General features: G+C 41.7%; 1 protein-coding gene across 5 annotated transcripts in view; it reads left to right on the top strand.

The window, feature by feature from the left end:
• HTR7 (5-hydroxytryptamine receptor 7) overlaps positions 1-24187 on the top strand; it is a 59197-nt gene extending 35010 nt beyond the window's left edge. The window contains exons 2-4 of one of the 5 annotated variants that reach the window (XM_090057894.1): positions 9814-10560; positions 20390-20414; positions 22140-24187. In XM_090057894.1, coding sequence (XP_089914020.1) covers positions 9814-10560; positions 20390-20414; positions 22140-22151 — 784 coding nt within the window. In that variant the 3' untranslated portion in view covers positions 22152-24187. The other 4 variants (XM_090057896.1, XM_090057895.1, XM_090057893.1 and 1 more) reach the window with 4 other exon arrangements.
• The last annotated feature ends 2003 nt before the right edge of the window (positions 24188-26190 follow it).

The raw sequence follows: 26190 nt of genomic DNA, 5'->3' as shown, positions 1-26190 counted from the left end.
TGACCGTTATAGTTTAATTTCTGTTGGAGCTCATGAACTACTTGTTAAAGAGTGCAACAACACAGTATTTAAGTAATAGCTAAAATGTGGATTTGCAGTAAAAAGGGCAGTAACATTTATACCACAAGTGCTGTGATCTCTGAATCTTTTCCATTTTTACTCCATGCTCATCCATCCATCCTTTTGAACAGAAAGCTAGACCAAAAATGCTGTGTTGATTTTGGCTTACTGCTAGAATAAGTCAGATTGGTGAAAGTGACAAGGCAATGCAAGAGTTATAACAGATAAATATGAACTGACTAAACTGAAATCAGTGCTTAGAAAATACCTGGAAGCCAGTCTTAAGGGGGCATGTATGTGGATGTATGGCAGAAAAGCAATACAGAACAAAAGGTCTCCGAATCCTGGTACGTTCAGAGGAGACATTTATTGCTGAGTAGGCAGGAGCCCTCAAAATGGCTATGGGTAATTTTCAGATGTTATTTAGCAGTTCAGTTTTTTATTACAGAAAAAAATATTCAGAACTGAAGAACAAACTTGCCTCCTCCTATTCAGAATACAGTATCTTGTTTGCAGGATAGGATTGCTTCTTCAGCAAACAGACATACATAATTTAATGGTTATACGTGCTGATGAATGTGATGGAGTTTGCCTGCTTACCCTTAGTGTCAGTTTGGCTTCTGTATGTCTCACAAGAGAGGCAAGAAATAATTCTAACTCCATATAGTGGGATGTATCAGATTACTCTTCCATAGTGTTATCATTCCACTTTGATATTTATCATTGGCATACAAGTGGCAGCATCCTTTGTGACAAACCTTGATATGAGATGTGTGGTTCCAAATATACCTATAACCCTTTCAGAGGTGCACACAATCACACAGGAACAAGTGCCGGAAAGGGAAGGAAAGCCAACCTTTCTACTGCTTCAGAAGTGAGGCTACATTTATGTAGAGGTACATTTAAAACCTTGCTTACCACTCATGCTCCCAAGGCTGACTTAGCCTAAGTTTGGTGCTTGGGATTGAATAAAGAGTCAGGAGCTTACACACACTTGGAACGACCAGATGCTTCAGGCTCACATAGGGGGATGTTCCAAGGGATGTGAGAAGAAAGTTCTTTCTGAAAAGTCTTCTGTATCTGTACAGGATGGATGTCTACGAACACTTACTCATGTTCTGCTACCCAGAAAACAGCCTCCCCTCTCTACCATTTGTCAGTTTAGGGGATACATATCTATTCTGACAATAGCAAATATAATATACTTTTATAATTCGTTAGCACTTCGGGCCCTCGTGGAGTTCATGACTCCACTCTATTGTACAAGTTCATAGTGAAAAACAGCACTGCCTCAAAGAACTTAAAGTAAGTGAACAAGACAGATAGATTGAGATGAAGAAACAGACACAGAAAGGCAAATTGACTTGCCATAGGTCACATGGCAGCTCAGTAGCAGAGCCAGGAACAGAAAAGAGGTCTTACAGATTCTTGTCCAAGGACCTGTTCATTCAACTATGCTATTTTCTCTGTTCATATTAAGATCCTAATATGCCAGCAGTATCACTAAGCAGATAGCATGTAATCTGCAGTCAGTATGAAAGCAGAGAATACATTAACACTGTGGGGAATAACTTCTCTAGAGACACTGCAGTGCATTAATATCAAGAAAGCCAGAATATTCCCCTGTAGTTGTACCCTACAGACATAAGAGCAAAGATTGTGAACAATATGTAGACATTATGAAAGAATATTGGGTCACATTAAGCCCGAGTTTTACTAATGATATTGAACTAAGCCATGCCAATTTAGCTTTTCTTTCTTTGGATTCCACAGAGCCCTGATGTTTACCAGTAGGTAAATGTGGCACTTGTGATTGATTGTTCAAGTTCACTGTTATATTTGCTGAAAGCAGTAAAATTGGAGATAATTTTACTGTCATCTCCAGATCTGTCATTTGTGTGTGGGAGTAAAGCAACCATAAATGGATGAAAGAGCGAACATTATATTGCTTTTGAAAATCAGTCAGATGGCATCAGCTTCTGTTGCTGCTGTGGTGTGTTGACACTATGGAGCATTAAAGCCTGTAGGCTAAGTTCCTGGGGTAAAATGTTTACCTAGAGCAGCCTTTTCTCACAGTACAATTGTCACTCTTTTCTCCATGATGAAGAGAGCCTCAGTGTGTGGGGATGGCTATGAAGACTGAAAAAAAAGGGTATTCAATCACTATTAAGTCATTTTACAGCTCAGACAACTCAATCCCACTAATCTACAGTCATTTGTCTGCATCTCAAAACGGTGGTTCACCTTCTGAAAGACATTTGCAGGGACAGCATGTAATCCTCTGTGCTAGCAGTGATGAACAGCATGATGCAGCTATTGCATCATGACATGCTTATATCAGTTCAGTCCCTGGCTTTTCAGCTACTCCAAGAACACCTTCTGTTGCCTGACTTCAATCCTTTATGTGCCTTGTGAGTCTATTTCTAAAAGCTGAAACAAATCTTTCTTACTGATTTAAAGACTAAGAGTTAAGCGTTCATTCCGGCCTCCATTATTGAGAGAAAGCCTAGGGAAATGATGTTGGGACTTCGATGTGTACCTTAGAATAGTGATTTCCAATGAGAGTACCATGAGCTCAGTATTATTAGGACTCCTGGGTGGGAAACCACTGAAATCCCCAAGTTTATCTTGTGAATTGTTAAACAGAAATCCCTAATGTCCAAACCATTCTGACCCATTGTGGTCTTTCTGAGTTCTTTGCATCAGAAGAATTGAGCTATTTTTCTGTAGTCAAAAACTGAAAGAAAGGCAAGAGCTGAAATTTTCTGAGGGATGCCGTGAGTCTAATAAAATGATCGAGGCTGAAACGATTGAGAGTAACTGCCCTAGAGCAGTGGTAGTGAACCTTTTGACCCCATGGACCAGATGAGTGTCATGGGGTTGGTTGCAAATCAGGCTTCACACTGCCTCAGCTTAGCCCCATACACCCAAATTTTAATTAAGGCTGCCCCACTTCTCTGCCCCAAATTTCTGGACCTATGAGGAGTCCTTCAGATGACACAGCTCTTGATGTACCCTTACCTTAAAGAATTATGACCTCTTCTTTCTCAATTGTATTTGATTCTTTAGGGCAGGGATCAGCAACATTTTTGGGCTGAGTGCCAAAAACACCTGCAGTCTCAACTTGTAAGATGTTGGGGTGCCAGGGGCAGATGGTGGGGGAGCTATGAGGGGCCCGATCCTTGTTGTGGCAGAAAAGTCCTGGCCCCTTCCCTGCCTCAAAGCACACATGCCAAGCAAAATGCATGTGTGCGCCACGCTCTGGCATCCATGTCAGAGGTTGCCTACTCCTGCTCTAGGGGTTCTGAAATATATTCAAACAGCCATGGTTTCAGACCCGTGTTAAGGACTGTGGGAAAGGTACAGTGTAATAGCACAAACATGGACATTAACCCAATAGTACCAGAAATAACATTTCCAGTCTGCATACAGAAAGCTACTGAAACACTTGCATTTCCTTTGCTGCCTGGTCTCTTAATGATTCATCTGTTTTCTGACTTGTTACTCATGCACAATTGACTTTTCGTACAAGGTATTCTCTTTCTCTCTTGATGGCACTCTGCAAGGTGGAAGACAGACAGCTAGCCTTAAACTTGTAACCCCATGAAGGTCATTGGGGGAGGGGGTTTCAATCTATGGTGATATGAGTGTTTTCATTACTGACAGGCCATACACTTGCACTTTCACCTTCCTTGTCTCTCTGGATAGGACAGAAATTACACAAACTGGTATAAGTGATTGGAAACTGGTTCACAGCACTGTAACACTGTAACACAGCAGAGGTTCAGTGCATATAATCCACTTCCAAAATGACCCAAACTGGTTTAAAATAAACCTGGATGGATGCAGTATCAGACTTAACTGATTTAGGTTAAATTGGTTTATTGAATTTCTGTCCCATATGCTCTCCAGATTCAAGTCAACTCACAGTCCTCTGGCATCCCAGAATGCCTTGCATCTCCCATGCAAACCTCTCCCCCAGGGTGAGCAATCTAGCCTTGATCCAAGCTGTCTGCTCCGCCCAAGCTGGGAGGCATCCTTTAGCACCTGCTGGCTTATGTCCTGGTCTACTGCAGACATGTGGCTGCATTTCCAGAATAAAAAATAAATTGTCTGTTCACTTGCTTATTACTTCAATCTACATAGTTTAAACTATCCTGTGAAGATTGAATTGATTCAGCTTTGGGCTTTTTGTCTGCCTGTACTTAGCCTCTCTTTCTCCCTTTGTCTCTTTCAGAAGGGTCTGCCGAGGCTTGCTATTGTACCATATTGGTCAGACTACTAGACTTTCTGTTCTTGATGCAAAATAAATAAATATGTTAAAAAAAACAGTCTCTTCCCAGTCTCCCTGACCTCAATGAGAATGGGCTGCATGAACAAGGGGCTGCTCCTTCTGTGGGCAATTATTGGATTGGCTGTTATAGCAAGTGAATAGTACAGTCAAACAATTCATGGGCCAAAGTACAGAGGGAGCAAATGAAACAAAGGAACAAAGCACGTACATAGTTACTGTAGTTTTCAGTCAATATTTGCAGGGCAGAAATTCTTGCCTGCCTCACTTCTGTCTGTTTCCTTACCAGCCCTTATAAACTGGGGGAAAGCCAGCATTTTGTGTCTTTCATATGTTCTGCTGCTGGAAGACTGAATCTTCAACTGAGGGTGCAAATAAGGAAGCAAATTCAGTCTTGCATCCTATATTTCACAGGCTTTCATGCAAAGTCAGCGCTGAACTTGAACCAGTGAGACCAATAACCGAGATATAAGTGTGGTCCTATGTTAATTATGGTATTGTCTAGAGCAGTGGTCTCCAAACTTTTTTGATTGCACACCCCTATCAGTAAAAAATTTTTGAGCACGCACCCCCAATATATGTATATTTATATAAATAGAAATAGAAGTTCTAATATTTTCTTCCCACACCCCAGTGGATCATCTTGTGCACCCCACTTTGGAGACCACTGGTCTAAAGAAGACCCAATTGTGCATTGATTGGACACTCAGTAAGGAAAAACTGTACATTCCTTCACTAAAGGGTTGAGTAGATTAGACAGAATAGTGGCAGAGAAAAGTAAATATAAGCCTCATATCACAGCCTTTAACTGAGTTACAGATTTTTCCAAGATCATACAGGATGACTATGTTATGGAAAAGACGTGAACCCCAATATCTGAAGTCCCAATACATTGTCATAATCAACAACCATTCTTCTTTCTGGTGCAGTGACTGAGGAATCATCATTCAGAGTAGTGTGACCTTTCTTTATACTCAGCAACCAGGTCTCAAGAAGGTACATATCCTCTAAATAATGCATTTGTCCAATTAATATAAAAAAACCCTGCATCCTATAATAGCTTTTGGAAGGTAATTTAATCATTAAGTAATGAAAAGTGTATTTTCTACTGAGCTTGACAGTAATTCAGAAATTCATGAATTTCTGTTAAGCTTTTTTACAATCTCCAGTGAATTAGATGACAGCAGTGATTTAAATTATTTTGGAAGTTGCATCTACATTTTCAAGGGTAATGGATTTCATTTAGTGAGTTAAGATGTGAAACTTCCTTGATTTTTTCACCCGTGCAGTTTTTCCAGTTTAGTAGAAGTAGATGGGGTGGAAAGGAAGCCAGTACATATTTTTATGTAAATCAGTATATTTTAATTTTAGATTTGTGGAACTTCATGGCTTTGCACTGACATTACGTCTTGAAAACCTGATGTACTTTAATTCATGCCAGTATATCTTTGTTTATTATTTTTTGTTAAATGTAGATGCCTTAAGGTATACTATTGGGCATTTATGAAAACAAGTATGCAATGTATAGAAACATTAACCCCTCAAGCTGCATAAAGCTTACCTTATAGCTGTATTATTTGCAAAGACAAAATATGAAATAGTACTACAAGGCTTAGAAATGCGTGACTGCTGCTTCTATTCATATTCTTCATGTTCAAAGTTTTCAGAAAGACCATATGGTATTGATTTTATGCATTTTAGTTAATATTTCTTAGTACTGATAATTTATTTACCTCTTTTTTTGGTATTGCCTGGTAGCTTTACAAGTGGTCCCTTTCCATTCACTCATTCTGAGTGCCACGTTGTACCACAACTATTTATAGTAGCAACACCTTAACAAAAGGATGGCGCTAATAGCCAAGACTGGTCAACAGTTTCTGGCCAGAATTAATTGAAATCCGCAATATTAGCTAGTTTTCTACATGCTGGACTGCTTGGGGAACTTGATTCATTCAGTGACACAAATGTCCTGTCAGTGATTTTACAGACTAGAACATTCTAGGATTTTTTCTGTTCACCCACAGGGCTGAGCAAGAGATTCGATTCTAATGCAAAAGGGCAAGACAAACCCACAAAATTCACTGTGTCTTTTCCTAAGATGCATGTCACTTACTCTATACACATAACATAATTCCACCCAACCAAGCATAACAACAGTTTCTAGCCCAATTCCAGCCATGGCTTTATAAGCAGAGGTTATACAACTGCTAGACTGACCATAATTGGCTTGTATAGGCAGTCAAGGTTGAGATACCATAAGCAAAGACTGCCTATGACAGTGATTGCCATCACTTCGCAATCAACTTGGATGACACTTCGACTTCCAAGCTGGAGTACACCCAGGTTCTTACTTAAAGAACTTGTATTATTAGCCATGTTTTTCTAAATTGCCATAAGAACATGTATATGGCATTTGACAGAATAATTATGCTAATAATTGGTTTTGTTGCCAGAACAAGAGGACCAAAGTCTCAGGTCAAACCCCGAAGTATTGGTGGTTTATCTTCTTTTAATTTAAATTTAAATATTTTTTGAAGCAGAACAATCTTAAAACTACCAAAAAAACACCATACTATGTCTAAAGCTTTTCAGATAAAGTATTCCTGATAGAGGTATGCGAACTGGGCCGTATTCGATTTGGATCTGGATTCAGTCCAAATCAGGGAAAGTGATTCAATTTGTTGATTCAGATCACTGTCCCTGATTCTCTTCAGCTGAAGCTGAAGCTGAAGATTTGATGCTGATTCGGAGAATCAGGGATTCAGCCATAGACGCAGCTTTAAATGTTTTTTCTACATACCTTGAGGTGCCAGGTGCGGCTCATTAACACAGATGCTGGGACAGATGGAGAATCCCACAGGAGCATGGGGGGGGCCTCCCCACATGCTCAGCGGCAAACCTGTAAGTGGAGTAGAAGTAATTCTGGTCCACTTTTACATCCGCTGCCAAATGGCGATCAGCTGCAAGGGGACCCCAGATGCCACCCCAAACTCAGGAGGCACCAGTCACTGAGCCTGGGGGAGCCCTTGGCACGGATCCAGAAGTGGACCAGAAGTGCTTCTGGGCCTCTTCTTGGTCTGCTGCCAAGTGCACTGGGGACACCCCCCACACTCCTGTGGGACACTCCATCTGTCCCACCATCTCAGCATTCACAAACCGCCTGGTACCTTGCAGTATGTAGCAAAAACATTTAAAGCTGTGTCTGTGTTCAAATTGTAGAATCTTTCTGAACCTCTCTGAATTGATTTGGAGGGTTCCGATTCGATTCAGAGAGATTAAAGGGTCTCCTGATTCGAATTAGATTTGGAGACTTGGCCACCAAATTGGGCCAGATCAAATCAGCAACCAAAGCTTTGCACAGCTCTAATTCCTGACACTCAACTCTTTATTTCAAGTATTTCTAAACAAAACAACATGAACTCAACAAGAATTTTTAAGATGAGTTTACTGGAATCTATTAAATTCCATAATCGGTTAAATTATTACATTAAAAAAATTCATGCAGTTTAGAGCATTTTAATTTATTTTAGCAAGGAGAGAACGTCTTAATATTGCACCTGCCTGATTTGGTATAGGCACTCTCTAGAAGCCTTAGAGTGCATGCCCAGTTCAGGCCTCGAGGCATATCCCCGAGACTTGGGTGTTGGGCTGCATTCTACCCCGATGGAGGCCCTGACACTCGCCTGCCACAACTTGCTCTTCCTTTCAGTAGTGGGACTCTCCCTCGTGGAAACTTGCGGACTGAGCGCTGCCCCTTGCGGGCATTCTTGGGGCTCCACCTCCCCTACACCCCAGCCATATGCAAGCCTTCAGGATGACCAGGTGATAGATCGCCGGCTTGTTTCTTTGATATTCGCTCCTGCTCTTGCCCCCTTTTGCCCAATTCTCAGTGTTTGTCTTTGCCCCGGGTGTCTATGGTTTTGGGGCCAGTCTTGTCCCAACGTTTACCCGGGCCTTATCTTTGGGATGTCACGTTTGATGTGGCTGCCTCCATGCCTCTTCTTGGTTCTGTGGGTTGATTGGGGATGCCTTCCCCAGTTCGGGCTCTGGGTGCCCTTCTAACAGAAAACAGAAAAACAAAGAGAAAAGAGAAGGAACAGCAAGGGTTCAGGCTTCAGCCCGCCCCACTCATGGCTCCTGTGTCTGTGGCCATTGGGATCCCTCAATGCCATCCTCCTTGCCCTGGCTGCCCTGCTGAGCCAGGCGTTTATACTTCAGGGGAGCTGGGACCCTGCTGGTGAGTCCCCATCTGGTCCCCCACTGATCTGTTGCTTCTGCAACCCAGTAGCCTGGGAAGCAGCTTCGCCTCCTGTCTCAGGCTTAGCTGCTGCCCCCGCTGTTACCTTGCCGCCAACTTTTAAATCCACCGTGCAGCAGTTTTTGATGATGTCATCTGCCGGCGCTGGTCCCAGCCGCAAATAAAAGCGGCTGATGAACCGTGCCAGCAGCTCTTCTCAGCACAGTGCGGCTTTTCCTGTTGAAGGTAAGTAAGTCCCCTCCTTAGGGCTTTTGGTTTTGTTCTTCTGGGAGCTCACCCCAGCCTCGGGTCCCACCATGAGAGGGGGTTCCGGGATCTCTGTTTGTGACCCCCCTGGGACAAGGATATTTCTTTATATCTAGTTATGTAGAACAGTCAGAGTCTGAGCAAAATGCATATGTTTCATTCTTATATTTAGGACAGATTTATACTATAGAAATAAGGTAGTAGACATCATTTGATTAATAAGTTGTATCATTAACCTATCCTTTCTATCAGTATTTTAATCTGTTTTCTTAGTCATTTGTAAGTCTTACATTCTCTGAGTTCTAGATATTTTAGGTCATATTAAACTTAAGGTATAATGTTATTTATGTTGTTCAAGAAATGCTTGATTAATGCTAAAAAATGGCATCACTTTCAAAAGAAGAAACTATAAAAAATTATGAATTGAATGGTTCACAAATTCAGAGTTTTCCTCTTTAAAATATAACGGTTAAAAGGTTAAAAAAAATCACAATCTATTGTATCTATTTTAGTGTCATGGATCTGTAAGATTTCTGTATATTATCTCTTGACGGATCACATAATAATAATAATATTAAGGACAGTTATAGCATTAATGTTTCTTTGGGTAAACTGAGAACCATGGACCACGACTTGAATTCCAAAAGTTAGGCAAGAAAACTGAATTATGCAAGAGATATCATTTTTCACTTAAACTTTCAGAATATTTTCTAACACTTATGAGATTTTACCTCTGAGGAAAAAAGCTTGGACACACAGAAGTCAATGGGAGGTATTCCGCTTTCAGAAAGATTGATCATAAATTAAATTGTCAGTTAGCTAGAAGTTTGAAAAGTACAGGAGAGAGAACATAAAATAAACCATATCACATTTGTTTAATGTCTTTATGGCAGACTGTATAAAATAGTTTTACTTGTACACCAATGCATCACGTAGTAACTCTGCATTATTGTTCTAGGTACCTTGGAATAACGAGACCCCTTACATATCCTGTAAGGCAGAATGGGAAGTGTATGGCTAAAATGATCCTGTGCGTATGGCTCCTATCTGCCTCTATCACTATCCCACCCCTCTTTGGTTGGGCCCAAAATGTGAATGATGAAAAGGTTTGTTTAATCAGTCAAGACTTCGGCTATACAATTTATTCCACTGCAGTTGCATTTTATATTCCAATGTCAGTGATGCTTTTCATGTACTATCAGATTTATAAAGCTGCCAAGAAGAGTGCTGCTAAACACAAGTTTGCTGGCTTCCCACGGCCAGAAGAAACTGAAGGGATTTCTGTGAATGGAGTTGTAAAACTACACAAGGAATCTGAAGAATGCACAAATTTTTCACGACTCCTTAAACACGATAGAAGAAACATTTCCATCTTCAAAAGGGAACAGAAGGCTGCCACTACTCTTGGAATTATTGTGGGGGCATTTACTGTGTGCTGGCTTCCATTTTTCATACTTTCAACTGCCAGACCCTTTATCTGTGGTACAGCATGCAGCTGCATCCCACTGTGGGTTGAGAGAACATTTCTGTGGTTGGGTTATGCAAATTCTCTTATTAACCCTTTTATATATGCCTTCTTCAATCGGGACCTGAGGACAACCTATCGCAATCTACTTCAATGCAGATATAGAAATATCAACCGGAAACTGTCAGCTGCAGGGATGCATGAGGCTCTGAAGCTTGCAGAAAAGCCAGAATTTGTGCTGTAAGGTCATTTAACCTTTATTACAAGCATTCATTGTTTTGTGCTCTAACTTTTCCCTCTTAGTTAGAAGGTGAATCATGACCCTGTACTTCTTGAAATCATTAATTGCCTGTTAGATACATCTACAAAACTTGGTCATAGGTCCTCACAGTTCTGCTGTAGTAAAGACTATTGGATTAGGCCTTAGAATTTTTGAGATTTTAGTAAAGTCCAATTTATTGTACTTTGAAGTTAAAACAGGAAAAATTGATACAAAACAGACAGGGAATGCTGTATTACTTGGGAGTATTCTTATTTTTATGTAATTTTCTTCACCTTATTACCTGTGCGAAAAGTGATTGAAGTTTAATGTCACCTTTGAACACCTTCTAATGATACTGAGTAAGTGCATTCAATTTAAATGACACCATAAACAGACTTAGAGTGACGCAATGCCTAAGCAATTAAGGTGTCTTGTTATGATTCCAGAGGCATGAGTCTCAGACTTAACTCTGGACTCATTGTCAAAGTCATGATCTCGTCCTGTCCCCTGAAAACATAACTGTAACACATCAAGGTCCTAGGGGTGGCTGTGACCCTCCCTGGCTCCATGGCCATTCCCTGCTCCGCCCATAGGGCACCTTCCCATCTTACTTGCTACACCTTGATAGAATAACAATCAATAGGGAGGCTTCCCACAAACCTCTGTGTAGCCCTGGTTCACTGAACCCCTGGTAGGGTCCCCAGCACCCTAGTGGTCTGCCCTGGTCCCCTGGCTGGGCCTCTAGAGTCAGCTGTGCCCAGCTGGGCACCCAAGACTTAAGGGCTAACTGCGTGGCTCCAAATCCCCCCATGCCTTGCAGGTGTTACAAGAATGATGCTCTCTCTGTTGGGGCTTCGGCCTCCTCCGCTTTAATCCAGCTAGGCCTTCTAATTTGGGCCCACTGAATTAGACCTGGATCTGAGGCACTTGCCCTCGTTTGTCCCTTCCATCACCGGGACCCTGTCCCCTGTCTTGTGGGTCCCAAACCCCTGTGTGGCTGTACCTTCTCTGGCACTGGGCCACTGGCCCCCTGTCTCTATGCCTTGCACTGTCTGCCCCTAGCAGGTCTCAAGGCAGTTATGTGCCTCTCAGGCACTAATGACACCGCCAAACTTCCCCTTCCAGCCTCATTCCAAACCTCCAGTTTAAACACAATATAAAAATAAGCCCCTGGGTTATAACATAACACAAAAGAATAACAGCCCACTGTCCCTTTAAGCATGTAAGCCTCCACTCACTATTACAGCACCCTGGGCTTCTTGTGAGCTCCCTGAGCCTCTCTGTTTCTGTAGGCAGCAAAGCAGTTGGTCCATTATCCCTGAGTGGCATTCCTGAATAGAAACTCCTTTCCCTGTGGCTGCCAGGAACAGAAACCCCCCTGAATCAGCCTCAGCCTTGGGTTTATGAGCTCCCAGGGCTCTGGTTACATCCGGTCAGCAGACTGTGGGCAGGTGCCTGCTAATTGCTCTATTAGCCTGTTGCCCTGGTGACCTGCAGCTTTGGTGCTGTGCCTGGCATGCAGTGCTCCTTGCCTAGGCTGCTTCTTCCCTTAAAGGAACAGAGAGCCCCCTCCAAGGCTCTCTGTTACAACAACTGTAAATTGATCATTTTCAGTTATCAGACCACTACCTCCTAGAGGCACAGATCACTGTTCTCCATTGTCCCTGTTGGGGTGATGGGCCAGTTAGACTGCTCTGCACCCAGAGACTCATGGAATCCCATTGACCTTGATGTCTACTCTGTTGATGGCCTGGCTGATCTGTGGTATAGCAGATCATAGACACAGTGGCACCCAGGTGTCCAGTCCCGTGGTACAAGGGGGAACTGAGACAGCTTCAGCTGGAAAGTAGGTGGCTGGAGCACAGGTGGCTCTCAAAAAACAGCTGGATTTTTTTTCTTGCTGGGGTCACTTGATCCTAGCTGACTTCCTGTCAATGGCAGGGGGCTGGACCTGATGATTTCTTGAGGTCCTTTCCAGCCCCTAATGTCTATGAAATCTATGAAACCTGTGCCAAAGCCAGCCAATTGTAGTATGGCTCTTTCTTCAAGAGCTATGGTGTGGCAGAGGTGGCAGCAAAGAAGCTTTTCTTTTCCACTGCCATTGCATCTTCCAAATGTCATTCAGTGGAACCAAGGCATGGTTAACCCAGCTTGTTCCTGCCCAGAAATCAAGTCTCTTTCAGTCCACCGTAATGAGTTTGCACCAACTCTGCAGGCGAAAATTGCCTGCCTCTAGACTGTGATCATGGCCTTGGTCACTGAATTTTGCTTGGAGATTGACAAGGGAAATTGTACCCTGCTGATCTTACTCTATCTTTCTGTGGCTTTTGATATAGTTGACCACAAAGTATTGATCAAGCATTAACATGACCTGGTGGTTATTTGCTGAATAGCTCTTAAATTGGTTCTGTTCTTTCCTAGCACAGTGGTCGCTTAGGGTGTTGATGGGCAAGTACTCGTCATCCCCTTGGAACCTTTTTTGTGGAGTCCTTTAGGGCACCGTCTTGTCTGCACCTATGTTTAATGTGTCTGGGAGGCCACTGGGGAATATTGTATGGTGATTCAGAGTTAAATGCCACCAGTGTGATGATGACACCCACTCTACCTCTCTTCTCTTCTGACCTTGGCCTTGCAGACTCAGTCCTTTCCAAGTGCCTGGCTGTAGTTGAGGACTGGATGTGGGTGAACCAACTGAAACTTGGTCATTCATGTTTGTAGCCTTGGAATGCTCCCGGTTCCTTTGCTGCACCTGGATCTTCACGCAGCAGTGGCTGCGCTGGCTAAGAGACCTTTTCACTCCATCTGATGAGAAGGCTGTGACCCTTTCTTAGAAATTCTAATCTGGCCATCATCATCCATTCCTTTGTAATCTCAAGACTGAACTATTGTAAAGTGCTATGTGTGGGGCTGCCCTGGAAAACTAATTGGACACTGTAGCTGTTGCAAAACACAGTGGCCTGCCTTCTGATGGGGTTGGGTCACCAGGAGCACATAACTCCAGTCCTCCATGATCTGCAAGGGCTTTGTAGGTGCAATTCAGGGTGCTAGTTTTGACCTATAAAGCCCTAACAGCCTGGGAGTTGCATACCTAAAGGTCTGCCTTCCTCTCTATGCCCTACTGTGATCCCCAGAGTCAGTCAAGAGCAATATCCCACAATTACCAAGAGTACACCAAGTCCTCTTTTAATTTAAATTTAAATATTTTTTGAGTTTGAGTTACAACAGAGTGACCTTTTGAGGCATTACAAGCAGTAATTAGCATACCCAGCTGAACTAGTAAAGAAATCAAATTAAACAGAGGAAAAGGCCTGAAAGGAGACATTATTCAAGAAGGCCTTAAAGGGATAAGCCAAACATACTATAACATATCTTTAGCTTAAGAATGTCAAAAGTAGTGATTTATGTAACCAAATGTGTAATTGCAGCTGTAGATGTAATTTTGCTATAGAAGATGTGTGCATTAAACTTCTTAGATTAGTTTTAAAAACAAGGCAGCCCTGTCAGTGAAGACCATAAAAGACAGTGAAAAGAAAAGCAGGATAATGGCAAGCAGCATTCCAAGGTGATGAAGAAAAGAGATAAGAAATCTTTCCTTCCAGAATTGCAATTTTCATGACGTAGATCCCAGCTAATTGGCACCTCTTAAGCCTATAGAAAAACTAGTTCAGTCCTGTGCCCAAAGTCTCAGTGAAATCAAGAAATTTAAACAAAATGAATCAGAGAATGTTTAATAAAATAAGCCATATATAAATATAGGATATAGACTGGATGAGAAATGGGAGAACTCAACGAATTCAAGAAGAGCTGCTATCAGTCTTCATGACACCTTCCTGAGTCTCTCTAACCAGTTTCAGTGAGGACCTATATTGTTATGTCAGGTAGCTAGATAAACACTTTCCCATTGTCTATTCTTGTGCTTCACACTGTAAATAATAAACAGTTGGGCTGTAGACCTGTCTCTTGTTTCTTTTGTCAGTAGCCAGTCTCCCAATACACCTGTTATTCTAGGTAACAGAGTGGCTGCTTTGTGGTAGATTATTTGCACTTATTTGCTACTTTTGTGGTAAAGCACAGGTGAAGTCATAGGTCACAACAAGAATTTTGACTCCATGGGGAGAAAGAGTCACTAATCTGATTTGGGTAGTAGCAATACTCTACCTGCTACCACTGGGAGGGAGTTTTAACTATACTGTAACTCAGTGTGTAAGCTTGCAAAAGAGGTCCTGATTATAGACAGGCCACAGTTTTGTCTCTCTAAAGGGTGAATGGTCCCAAGTTTATGGTAAAACTCCACAGCTGAAGGAAGCTAAAGGGAAAAACAGTTTACTGAACTTCTGTCCCGGAAGACTTCTGTCCCAAATTCAAGTTAACTCACAGTCTCCCAACATCCCAGGATGTTTTGCACCTCCCCTGCCAACCCCTTCCTTGCGAAGTGGGCAAGCTAGTCGTGCCCAAGCTGTCTTCTCCAACTGAGTAGGGAGGCACGGTCTAGCGCTCCCCAGCTTCTGGCCTGGGCCACTGCAGGCATGTGGCTGCATTTCCAGAATCAAAAGTGAACATCTGTTCACTTGCTTATCAGTTCAATCTACACAGTTTAAACTAACCTATGAAGATTTAATCCATTCAGCCTTGGCCTTTTTGGTCATCTGTACTTAGCCTAAGTGCCAGTTCTTGTAACCAACCATAGGCCTTTAGTCTTGGGCCAGAAGTAGCCAGAGCTGAGCCACAAATTGCTGCTAGGGTAACTTAGGGCTTTTGTACATGCAACAAAATTGGCTTTTAAAGTGGCTTAATTGCCCTTTTGCAGTGCTTTAATGGTGTTGCTACTTACATGCTGGGCAGTGAATTCCACTTTAATGTCGTTGCTATTTACATACTTGGAGGCGTATTCTGCTTTAAATGACTTTATGTAGCAAGGTAAAACCCATCCGAGGTGTTTTAGTTTACTACATTATGAAGTGCAATGGTGTATGGGGCCCTGGAAGCCAACATGTTTGGGAAGGCTCAGGCTTGGTGGGCTTTCAGTGCCTTGTGCACCATCCCTGCCACTTTCTCCCATCACCAGCACACCCAGCCACCCTCCTGCTGTCTTGCTGCTCTGCCCCAGGGGCAAGCCAGCCATTCCCGGGTGGTGCCAGGTGGCAGGGATGGTGCATGGGGTGCTGGAGCTTACTTGTCTCTCCTGCGGGGGAGGGGGGGAGAGGGGCGAAGTGCCGGTGGGCCGAGCAGTCTCTGAGCTGTGGGGGAACCCAGTGCTTCTCTCCACAGTGGTGGCACACCCCAGGTGGCACCCACCCGCTGGTACCCGGGCCAGGTGGTGCCAGGGGGGCATTGCCACCACGGAGGAAAGCACCGGGCCCTGTGCAGCTCAGGGGCTGTGCAAGCCGGCTGGCTCAGCTGAAGGAAAAAAAAAGTGGCAAGGAGCCTAATCTTTTTTTTTTTCTCCACCTGGAGCCTGCCTGCCTGCCTGTCTGAGTTGCGCAGGGCCTGGTGCTTCCCTCGGCAGCTGTGGTGCCCCCTGCGCAGCTCCTGCCCACCCAGGAGCTGTCTGGAGGGGTGCTACAGGCTGTAAGGATTGAGTCCCCTAACTCTTGTGTACATACAATGGGCGTTTGGTTCTCCTTAATTTGGAATGGTGGAAATGGTAGGTTTTTAAAAACCAACCCTTTCAATTCAGGGCAAACTAAACCGAACTAAACCCCTATTGCATGTACAAGCACCCTTAGACAGTAAGTCTGGGAAATGCTAGGGGAGCAAAGAGAATAGTAATTCCTATGTTCCTAGGAATTGCTTCTTACTGCAGGATAAAGAAGCTTAAATTCTGGTAATCAGTACCATTGTGTAGTTATTTATGAAAATGTTAAGTGATTTGCATAATTGTTCCAGATTTCTGCTTTATTTTAAAGGTGTGGTAGTGCAGTGACCAGTAATGCTTTCCAGATACTTAGTAGGCATTTGGCACTGAAGGAACTAGTTTCAGCCCTCTATTTGTTTATAAAATCTTCTCTATTTCTCTCCATTTCTCTAGGCCTCTCATTTGTCCTTTTGGATAACAATCTGAAGAGCAAAACTCTGGGAAGAATCAGAACAAATTTTTATTTTATATAGCTCTGTTAAATGCTTTTTTTAGAAGGCTGGCTGTCTAAAAACTGCTCCCAGTGCTAGGAATTTTATCTCTACAGAAGCATTTTATCAAGATAAGCATGCCAGCCTAAATCCTCAGCTGTAGCTAACAGTAAAACTCTGGAAAGAGAATGTAAAAGTGGGATTTGTACTGACTGTGACTTCAGGCTGGCTGTGTGCTTGTTCAGTTCCCTACTTAGCTTGCAGTACACTATAAACAATACTAACTGCCAATGACTCCATGGTGCTGACACCTGGGTGATCTCTGGGTACTCTGACCTGTGCTTTATATGCTGGTATAGGACATCTGTGCTGCCTGTGGTGATTTTCCTACAAACACATCAGGTTTATTAGGGAAGTGTCAGAGATATGGCACAAAGTGGAAGAGGAGAAATTATGAGCAATACCTAATATTTCATTTTTTAGCAACATTACTTAGGCTCAGATTACTTATGATGAAGAATTTACAGCTTAGATGGTTTTCAGAATACTTAGTTTACTATCTGGGACTAAACAGAACAGGAGATATACTAAACAGTTTTTAAAAAGCACAGCCAGTGACCAGGGGTATTGATTACTAACTAGATATGGCATACATTTGTCTATTTAGCTATTCTTCCGTCTCCTAGCTAGACAGTCTTACCTTATGATAGAACAGCAAACATGCAATAGGTTAAATATTGCAATACTTTTACTATTTAGAATTGCATTTCAGGAGCATAGTTAAGAATAGGTCAATTACACACAGAGGTTCAGGATATGATAAAGAATAAATGAAAGGTGTCTTGAAAATGGTGCCATATATTTTTCCCCCTCCCCATAACCATCTTAACTTTCTCTTTGATTTTTCTTGTCTTTCAGGAAAAAAACTACTCAAGTGCTAACTTCTCTTTGGGAAGCACAGAAACAAGTTAGCAACAGATCTAGTAGTAATTAAGAAAATCCTATTCTTAATTTTCCTTAGATTCTGTTTCTGTTCTTTGAAAGAAGATGATATCGCTATATAAAACATACTTGCAAAAGCTATATTTATTATTTTTTGTTTAATTAGGTATTGCTACAGAGGAGGCTCAAAATTGCTTGGAAATATGTTTATACTTGGGTTTCACCTCCTCTTTTGGAACCCCTTAATAATAGAACTAGAAGTTTTGAGCATTTTTCCTACAATGCACCTCCCAAATAGGCAGACCTTCTCTAGTTAACACTGTGGGAAGGGCAGAGTGCATGTAACCTCCTGAAATGGGTTCATGACCCCCAGATTAATTTTCCTTTCTGCAAACATAATGCAAGAAAATTTGCTTTCTTCAATGTCCTGATATATAGTTAATGTCAGAAAAATAAGTTGATGTTTAATGCAGCTATAACTTTTCCCATTACTGCTGTTTTGGCATTTATGACCTACTTGTAGCTGGTGCTAATAACATCACTTAAGTCAGAAGCACACATTGAAATGACTGTATTCCCAGAAGAGAGATCCTGCTGTACTATACTGTTATAAACTACTGAAATACTAGATAAGATAAATATTTGCCTTTTAGATCTGCTCACTCAGTAAGACATCAACATTTTTTCTTGAACACAGCAGATGTGTGGTCTTGGTGTATAGGAAATTGTCTGACTGCATCCAAGCAGCATTTTTGACAGCAGTCACTCCCAATGACCAGGATACTTCAGACACATCTACCATTTCAATTTTGCATACCATATGGTAGAGTATTGTCACTAGAAAGACATAATTGGACAAATTGGAATGAAGATATGTTGAAATGATACTTTTCAAAAAGGCATTTTGGGGATGTCTCCACCTTACAAGGCATGGCAATGAAATACTACTACAGTGATTGAATATCAAATAGAAATGGACATGAGATGCTGACTGCACAATAGCCAAAAAATACTACACAGTAGTGCATCACAGCACAGACAGTGCTAATACAATATTGCACAGTATAAATAAATAAATAAATAAATTGTATAAAGAGTATAAAAAGTATAAATAACTAAATAAATGTGCAATAATGACTGTGCAGTAGCATCTTGTATAGATCCATCCAAAGGGTAGTTATTTGCTTCTAAGTCAGGGGTGAGCAAAATGGCAGATCTGGCTGGCAGCCGGCCCCATTTCTGAGCAGCCCCTGCCCTCATTGCTGCCACCAGTTTCCCTGGAGACCCCACTAGTGGTGGCAATATGACAGGGTGGGGACAGGGTTTCCATGAAGACTGGCCCCAAGGTCATGTGGCTGGGCGGGGAGCTGCTCCTGGGCCAGGGCTGGGATCTTGCAGTATTGATAGTGTGGTCCAGAGCGAGGACAGAGCTGTGATCTGGTGCCTGTTTTCCCCTACCCAGGTATGTGGGCAGCGGATCACATCTCTGTCCTGGCTCTGGACTACACTGTCACCACCGCAAGGTCCCAGCCCCAGAGCAAGTCCATGCCCAGCTGCACGTGCCCTGCCAGTGCTGCTGCGGTTGGCCCCCATGCAAACCCTCGTCCAGCACTGTCATGACGCCACCACTGCTGGGTTCTCCATGGAAGGAAGCTGGCCACCGCAATGCAGGCAGGGGCTGCTGGGAACTGGAATCACCTGTGGACCCCATCCAGCCCATGGGCTGAGCTTTGCCCACCCCCATCCTAAATGGTGCATGCCTATTATAGGGATAAGCTTGATTTCCCTGCATTAAGGACCAGATTTTAGTTGGTGCAGAATACTTAAAGTTGCTTACCAGATGCTAGGCAGAGTCATTCTTGTGTTTTACTAAGAGATTTTAACTTTAGAATGAGTGTCACAGGGGAGAGGTATGTTTTCTATGGTTGGATCAGTTTTCCAGGATCTGCACAGTCTATTTGCTGCTCTTTTTATTGTCCTGCCGTGTAAGATGGCCAGACATCTACACTGATAGGATGTGATTATAAAAACGTATCATAGAAATCAGAAAGGATTAAAATGCTGAAGTATCTCTAATTGCATACATAAAAATGATAGATGTTTCTATTCAGTAATGAAATCAGACTTATTTTGACAATGTATAGATTACAGGATTGTTTCATACTTATCCTTAAATTTCTTTTAAAAGCTGCTAGGCAACTGGAATGGCAAATATCAAAAGTTGTGTTAAAGTCTTCTATCTTATAGCTGTAAAAAAACAAAACAAAACAAAAAACCCAAACACTAATCTAAAATTCGAAGTCACCCTCCTACTGCATCTTCAGCTTACACCAAATCTGTCTCTTCCTCCTCCCTCCCCTAACCATTCAGATAAGATCAACAGAAACAGAGGAATCTGAATACAAATAAAGGTATACAAATGCAAATACATATAAATTATAGCCCTTATGCAAAGAATTCCATCAAGGCAAGAAACTGAGAGCAAGAAATCATCCTATATGACAAAATTTATTTCAGATTCATGCAGTATATAAGCACAAAATGGCAAGTTAAAGGCAGAGTGGCTGACCTATTTGGACTTTCTTAGGCATGTACAATTAACTATTTTCAATTTTAAAAAATACGTGAAAGCTGAAACCTGACCTAATTTTTTATTACCAGTATTATTACTACTACTACTATTTTTATTTCTTTTCTTTATATTTAGTTTTGACCTTGGATATAATTGTAATAAATCTTTTATTACCAGTATTATTATTACAACTGTTTTTTATTACTATTTCTTTCCTTTACATCTAGTTTTGACCTTGGATGTAGTGATATGGTTAGTTCTCATAAATGAATAACATCTATATTTTCATTTTGATTCACAATTTATATGACTTGCTTAATCTATTTCTGCCTTGTGTCCCACTGTAAGATTGCTTTAGTTTTTGATGTTTTTATGTTGTTCTGTATTGTGCCTGCCTTTGTTCAATTTCTTTCCCTTTTTTTAGAGTGTTTCCTTGTGATAAAATATGTGAAAAGAGTGCATTTGAAATGATTCTGTTAAAGGGCTTGGTGCTGCCTTCTTCGGTGATGTAAAGTCACATGGATTTTAGTAGCAGGACTCACAAGAGAAGGGGCCCTGGTCAGATCAAAGGGACCACAGTGAACACAGCATGCTGAGGGAGTTGGTTCTGGAAACTTAAGTCAGAAATTTCAGCTGAGTTCGTATTAAGATCAGCCTTTTGTTGCACTTTTCCCCCTCACTAGGACTTAATTCAGTAGTCCAAAGGCAGGTTTGCACTGCAGCAGTGATGTGGTGGGGCTGAGACACCTCTGAGTATACCTTGTCCATCTGATCCCATTGACATCCTCCAAACACAGAAGTACATTGGTGAGGATCATCTGCTTGACCTCTGTGACAAGTTTGAGAACATCTGTGTGCGACCATTTCTGATTAGACTCATCAGCCTACTTCTGGGTTTGAAACATATATGTGGGAATGAGGTGGGGGGAAGGGGATGGCAGGGAGACAGAATTTGCTCAGAAATGGCCTGGACAGAGCATCCTACCACTGTGATGCAGAGATGTTCCAAGTAGCTAAGGATCTCTGTAGGAAGTAAGAGAAGAAGGGAGCTTTCCTATAGGATAGAATAACTGTTGGAGCCAGCCACAGTTCCACTACTGCTCTATTCAGAGGGCTTGCCTTTAACAAAGTGGAATTGCTCACATGCCTAAGTGCTTTGGATCAGGGCCTCAGTAACTTGAAGTGTCAAGACAAAACTCTCCTGGAAGCTGTTTCAGAGGAGGGATACTGAAGTGGAGCACAGCTCAGCTCTGAGGTGAAGGGACTGAAGGTCCCCTGCATTGGGTACCCAAGTACTGTCCAGTCTTTTTCATAACAGCAGCCTATTCATTGCACGCTAGTTCCACTAGACTGTGTTCCTCTTCAGCATCAGAGGAGATGGGCAGGATTTGGCCGCAAGTAAAATTATTGTGTATTTCAGATGAATGACAATGTGATATTCTTCCAAGTAAAATAAATATCTCGTGTGACATTGTTCCGTGATATAGCTAAAAATCATTTTGCAAAATTGGGGGAGGGATCCTATGGCCCTCATTTTATTCTGTTTTTGTGCCAGAGATACGCTCTTGTCATATGAATGAAGTAGGGTAGTTATGTCCACCCTAGGAATCCCCCACTATGGGGGGATGGGCTGGGGTGGGCTGAGGGTTTGAACATGCTGTAGTACAGCAATCCTTGTTGGCACTACTTGTTGGCCAAGTATGGGTTGCCTAAATTACACTGGAAGTCTTTTTACCCTCATAGCAGCTAAGAATCAGAAAAGCACAAAGATGTCTAGATGTCTTAAATCTGCTGTAGCTTCTTCCCTTGGGCTTAAGCTTTATGCTGAACCTCTTAGAAAGATTGAATTCATTAAAGGTCTAATGTATCTCCCATTAAAGTCAACAAGGCTTTTAATGGAAGCTGGATCAGAGCCTGTAGGTTACTCCGATACAATTTCCCTTCTAATGCCGACTTTTTTTGTGTCCCTTAAAACAGGAGAAGCTGTGATTACTCAAGGAAAAAGAGTCATGACTCATGACCAAATGGGCAAATTAGTCAGAAGCTGTCAAGGCATGGCCACAGAAAGAAATGTGATGAAGATTTAGTCTCTGAAGAAATGAATGGATTTATGAAATGTACTTCTTTATCTTCTGATGGGAATGCTTGAAAAAAAATCAATGAGCTTAATACATTGCACTTAAATGTATTTCTATTGAAAGTGGTGACATCTCATTTATTCGTGAGACAAATGCTATTGTGTACAAATGAAAATAGTTTTCTTTTTGAGAAAGCCAAATCATTTTAGCAATAAGCTGTTTGATGCTCAAGGGGGAAAATATCAATTAAAAGCCAAGAAAGTAAAATGTTGTACAGATTTCCACCTTTATTTATTAATATAATTAGAAGAAAGTATTTAGGTTTCCCATGCCTGTAGGTTACAGCATTGCTATTAATATTCAGGGATCATCAGTGGTACAGAATGTATTTTGTTGTACTACAAACATATTTTTCAAATGAACAGTGGAAATGAGGAGGCATTCAAGGCTGTTCAAGGTGTTGAAAATATTCTTTGTATTTTAGCATTCAGAAAGGCAACAATAAAAGGCTGATTGATCTCTTTGGTAACAGCAACTCAGTGGCACTAACCAGTTAAGTCTTGTCTAGTTATTCATCACTGCTCAAAGTTGTAGTTGGTTTGCAAGATAAAAATAAAGCATAATTCATTGGTCCCATCTCTGAGCTTGTTATGAAAAAAGGTGCCTCATGGATTATGACAAACACCATGCGACATAAGTAAGATGTACATAGTTTACAAGCTAGGGGTTAATTTATATACTTGTTAATTTTGTTCTCAGGTCATTTTTGTGCTGTCAGGATATATAGAGTAACTATCCACTTTGTAATTCAAGTAACTGTAAAAAGTGAGTGCTTCAACTTTCCCATACTCCTAGTTTCTGCAAATTGTGCATTAAAACACCTTTGAATCTTATTTGGTTAGTTGAATTTCATGTGGGTTGGAAGCGTATGTTGTTGTGATTGTGATAGACTGCCAGAATACCCTATTATCCTTGTATGAAGTCACCAGGATGCTATTCAGTTCCTCATTAATGGAATTAGTCACCATAAGTTCTGCATTTTAAATAAAATGAGTGCCTTTTATAATTCACTTTGATCTCCTAAAAGGTAAAAACTCACCATATAAGTGATATAGTAAATATTGACAATTATATATTCAGTGGCGGGGGGGAAACATTTATTGAGAGTGGCCAATGAAGGAGATTTTGATGTATTATACTGGTACATCGTCAGGATAACACTATTTGCATCTCTGTAATTTTGATTACAACTGGATCAGAACAAAGCCCAGTATGTAAAACTAATGAGTGAAGAATTAAGGGAGAAGATGGATTTATGAGTGACACTAAAATCCAAAGCCTGCAGGTTAAATCCAAAAGACAGTGAATCTTCTAAAACTCATTTCTAGCTTGAGATCTGTCATGACTTGCATTCAGAAGGAACTAGACTGTCACTGTTTCCTTATAAATGAAGCTGCAGCAAAACCTTAGGATATTTGATAGAATAACTGTACAAGATTAAATCCATCATGTAAATGAATTTGGCTAGGTACAAATTAATATTAACATTTTCTGTGAAATTCAGTTTTTAAAAATGCTGTAACATGAAATTTAATTTAAAATAGATCTTATTTATAAATGTCAAAAGAGAAATTTTGTTTGACGGCTAAAGAAATAGGAATGCTTCAGCAAAGTAAACAGTATAATGGACGAGGATCTGCAAATGAGGTGAGAGATGCTAAATGTTTTTTAACAATATTACCTCTTCAAAATGCAAGTAGCAGCAAATCTGTATCATCATAGTATCATTTCTGCCACAGCCAATGATTTTGTTTTCATTTTATCTAAGGCATTTTCAAAGGCACAAATGAAGTTTCGTGCTTAATTTTCAATTCTTTGTTATGTTACAATATCTTGAAATAAATAGAAACACTATAATTTGATGATACTTCTGAGAAAAATGGTATCGAATAAAGTATGTCCGGTGAGCCTTGTCTCATGATTCCCCTCCTCCACTTAGGCAAGCTGGTGTAGAGCATTGCCTCATAAGAGCTTATTTATTGCCACAGCTTATTTCCAGTACTACCCACAAGAGTTAAAACTACTAATTCATACAAACATAATAGAAACCATAGTAGAAATTTGGACTAGAAATTTGTCGTGCAACACAGAGCTCATCATTCTTTTATGCAAACCCACCTCTTTCTAAGTAGCTCCTACCACACTGGTCAGTAGATGGCAGAACTCACTTTGTTAATAAGAGGCAAAGGCATCCCTTGAGTAGTACATACTCAGCACAGGGGAATCAAGGACTACACACAACATGCTAGAGAGTTTGAAGGGTAGCTCTGATGACATACAAGAATATCCAAAGCTGATTTGAATTGTTCTGGTAACTTCTATTTGCAGATCTCAAAAACACTCTGCAAACATTAAGGCTTAAGTTTATAATACCACTAGCAGATTGCCATGATCCCTATTTTCCAGTGAATGACACTATTCTAGTGACCTGTCCCAAGTCTGACAAAAAGTGTCACAGAGCTAGAAACAGAATTCAAGGTGCCTGACTCCAAGATCAGGGTCTTAAAAACAAAAAGAAACAAAAAAACAATTAACACCAACTTTCTTCTCTGATTGTCCTTTTAGATATTCATGTTGCTTCTTTTAACATCAGGTCTAAGTATATTATAAAACACTTTACAATTAGGGTAATCATTGTTAGTTTTGTAAATCACAGGTGATATTGTAGTAATGATCAGAATAATTTCAATAGGGTTGCAAAGAAATGGGAAGGAGGAAAGTGAAATCACGTAGATTATATCTCCAAGTTTCATAGTTAGTAGGGTCAGAAGGGACCTGAGCAGATCATCAAGCCTGACCCCTTGCCATGGCAGGAAAGAGTACTGGGGTCAAACGACCCCAGCAAGGTGATTGTTCACCCTTGTCTTAAAGACCCCCGGAATAGGAGCCAGCACCACTTCTCTTAGAAGTTGGTTCCAGTTCCCAGCCGCTCTGACAGTGAAATAGCGCCTCTTGATGTCTAATCTGAATTTACCCTCTGCCAGCTTGTGACCATTATTTCTAGTCATTCCTGGTAGTGCTCGGGCGAACAGCCTGCTGGTCCCCTCTGACTAGTTTATAACAGGCCTTTAGATCCCCCCTCAGCCTTCTCTTGTGGAGGCTGAATAGGTTCAGGCCTCTCCTCATAGGGCCTGCCCTGCTGCCCACTGATCATGCGAGTGGCCCTTCTCTGGACCCTCTCCATGTTGTCCACATCCCTCTTGAAGTGCAGCACCCAGAACTGGATGCAGTGCTCCAGCTGCGGCCTGACCAGTGTCGCATAGAGGGGGAGTACCACCTCCTTAGACCTGCTTGAGAAGCATCTGTGGATGCATGACAAGGTGTGGTTGGCCTTCCTGACTGCATCCCCACACTGCCGGCCCATGTTCATCTTGGCATCAATGATGACTCCAAGATCCTTTTCTACCTCTGCACTGATGAGAACGGAGTTCCCCAGTCTGTAGGTATGCCGCTGGTTCTTCCTCCCCAGGTGCAGCACCTTGCACTTATCAGTGTTGAATCCCATCCTATTCTCCCACCCCTGTAACCTGTCTAGATCCAATTGTAGCCTGTACCTTCCTTCTAACGTGCCCACGTCCCCCCACATCTTAGTGTCATCAGCAAATTTGAACAGGGTGCTTTTTACCCACTTGTCCAAGTCACTGATGAAGATGTTGAACAGTGCGGGCCCGAGGACCGAGCCCTGCGAAACCCCACTGCCCACATCCCTCCAGGTCGAAAATGACCTATCCACCACCACTCTCTGGGTGCGGCCCTCCAGCCAGTTAGTGACCCATTTGACTGTGTAGGTGTCAACACCACAGTCGCCCAGTTTTTTAATCAGTATGGAGTGAAAGAGAGTGTCAAAGGCTTTCCGAAAGTCCAGAAAGATTACGTCCACTGCTACCCCT

Source organism: Crocodylus siamensis, chromosome 7 (genome assembly GCF_052110815.1).
Source record: "Crocodylus siamensis isolate JL-2025a chromosome 7, ASM5211081v1, whole genome shotgun sequence".
Taxonomy (NCBI): domain Eukaryota; kingdom Metazoa; phylum Chordata; order Crocodylia; family Crocodylidae; genus Crocodylus; species Crocodylus siamensis.
Note: the sequence above shows the minus strand (reverse complement) of the source record. Positions and strands in the feature narration are given on the sequence as shown.